Here is a 1,566-nt window from a genome sequence, read left to right on the forward strand (position 1 = left end):
CTGCAGGAAAAAAATGACAACGGGTAGTGAGAGCAGCCGAGAGGATTGTGGGGACCTCTCTTGCCTCCCTCCCCAGGAGATCTACTGCACCTGCCTCATCTGGAAGGTCCTCTCCATTACAGGTGACTCCACTCATCCCTTCAACAGCGTCTTCAGTTTGCTGCCATCAGGGAGGAGACTGAAGAGCCTCCGGGCCAGAACCAGCAGACTGAGAGACAGCTTCGTCCATCGGGCTGTCAGGATGCTGACCATCTCTGAATCGAGAAGGGGGGCCCAAGGGTACATCTGTCACCATCTTTCAATGCTGTGATTGCAGCCATTCCCCACTTCCTGTGAATGGGACTCATGGCCATTCGAGAATCTGTGTCTTTGCTTAGTAGTCGTTGATCAATGGTCATAAGAATTTCCATACTAACAATCATGGAAGCACGCATCAAGACTTTATTAATATTTTTGAAATGATAGCAGAACACACGAAAAATGTTTGCAGCACAAACGAGCACAAACGTTTGATACCACTTTTGTTGGATTTGAAGAAGGTGGGGGGCCAACTTCACTCACATTCGATGTTCCCGTCTGAGAGCAGGAGCTCGGTGATCTGAGCTCACTGCCTGATTGTTTGAAGCTGCTCACACTGTGTCTGTGTTTCTGCCGCAGCGTACAAGGTGACGGTGACAAAGTCAGCAGCAGAAGGCGACTTTATGACCTACACAGCCACCGTAGATGAAGTCATCAAGAACACAGATAAAGGTGAGCTGACAGGACTCTGAAAGCTGTCAGACAGCTGTGTTAGAGCCCGAACGTCACGATCGGCTCTGTGTCCGGCTGGTTTTGATGAAACTGTGTCGACCGTGGTGGGAGTGATGGAGCAGCCGTTGGATCCTTTAAGCACATCTTAACACTTTTGCACTGTGAAGTGAAATCTTCTTCTTCTGTGGTTTTTCCTCGCCTGCTACAGATTTTGAGGGCGTGAGGTCTGGGACCGTGGTGGATCTGGTGAAGAAGGCGACCTGCAGCGACATGGACATCCAGAACAACAGACAGTACCTGCTGATGGGAGCCAGTGGGTCAGAGGTCACGCTCGACAACAACTACAAGTCAGTATCCCTGTCTCTCTGTGTCACCTGTCGCTCTTCGCGATTGGCCGAGGCTGAGCTTGTGTGCTCGTGTTACAGGTATCGCCTCCCTCTGGACTCGGAGGCCGTGTTGGAGCTGTGGCCGACAGAATGTAGTTCTCCTGAGTGTAGGGACTACATTTCCCAGCTGGATGACTTTGCCGAGAGTCTGCAGTTCTCGGCCTGCAGCTGAATGTCACTGTGATGTCACACTGAGGGGTGGAGTCTTTCTTCATTCAGAGTTTGAATGTTTCTGTCACTTCAGATTGGAATGAATAATAAAGGGCAATAAAGGGCAAAGAAGCCCTCTGTTCAAGGTTCAAGGTTCTTTATTTGTCACATGCATAGTTATACAAGTATAACACACAGTGAAATGTAGCCTGACACGCTCCTCGACATGTGCAAAAATTGTGGGGGGGGCTGTAGAGGAAGAACATTATATATATATATA

At 49.4% G+C, this 1,566-nt stretch overlaps 1 protein-coding gene across 1 annotated transcript; it reads left to right on the forward strand.

The window, feature by feature from the left end:
• Positions 1–13: 13 nt before the first annotated feature.
• LOC102204108 (complement C5-like) lies at positions 14–1,409 on the forward strand. The gene is made up of 4 exons (XM_005755922.1): positions 14–122; positions 658–750; positions 959–1,097; positions 1,176–1,409. The coding sequence occupies exons 1-4, from the start codon at positions 14–16 to the stop codon at positions 1,306–1,308; spliced, it is 474 nt and encodes a 157-aa protein (XP_005755979.1). The 3' UTR covers positions 1,309–1,409.
• The last annotated feature ends 157 nt before the right edge of the window (positions 1,410–1,566 follow it).

This window comes from Pundamilia nyererei, unplaced genomic scaffold, assembly GCF_000239375.1.
Source record: "Pundamilia nyererei isolate P.nyererei 1_Seehausen unplaced genomic scaffold, PunNye1.0 scaffold04898, whole genome shotgun sequence".
Classification (NCBI taxonomy): domain Eukaryota; kingdom Metazoa; phylum Chordata; class Actinopteri; order Cichliformes; family Cichlidae; genus Pundamilia; species Pundamilia nyererei.

Excerpts from the sequence above, each read along its gene's own strand:
- LOC102204108 (XM_005755922.1), top strand. The coding sequence starts at position 14 with ATGACAACGGGTAGTGAGAGCAGCCGAGAGGATTGTGGGGACCTCTCT. Across the intron at positions 751-958 it reads CATCAAGAACACAGATAAAG|ATTTTGAGGGCGTGAGGTCT; the intron begins GTGAGCTGACAG and ends CGCCTGCTACAG. Across the intron at positions 1,098-1,175 it reads ACGCTCGACAACAACTACAA|GTATCGCCTCCCTCTGGACT; the intron begins GTCAGTATCCCT and ends CTCGTGTTACAG.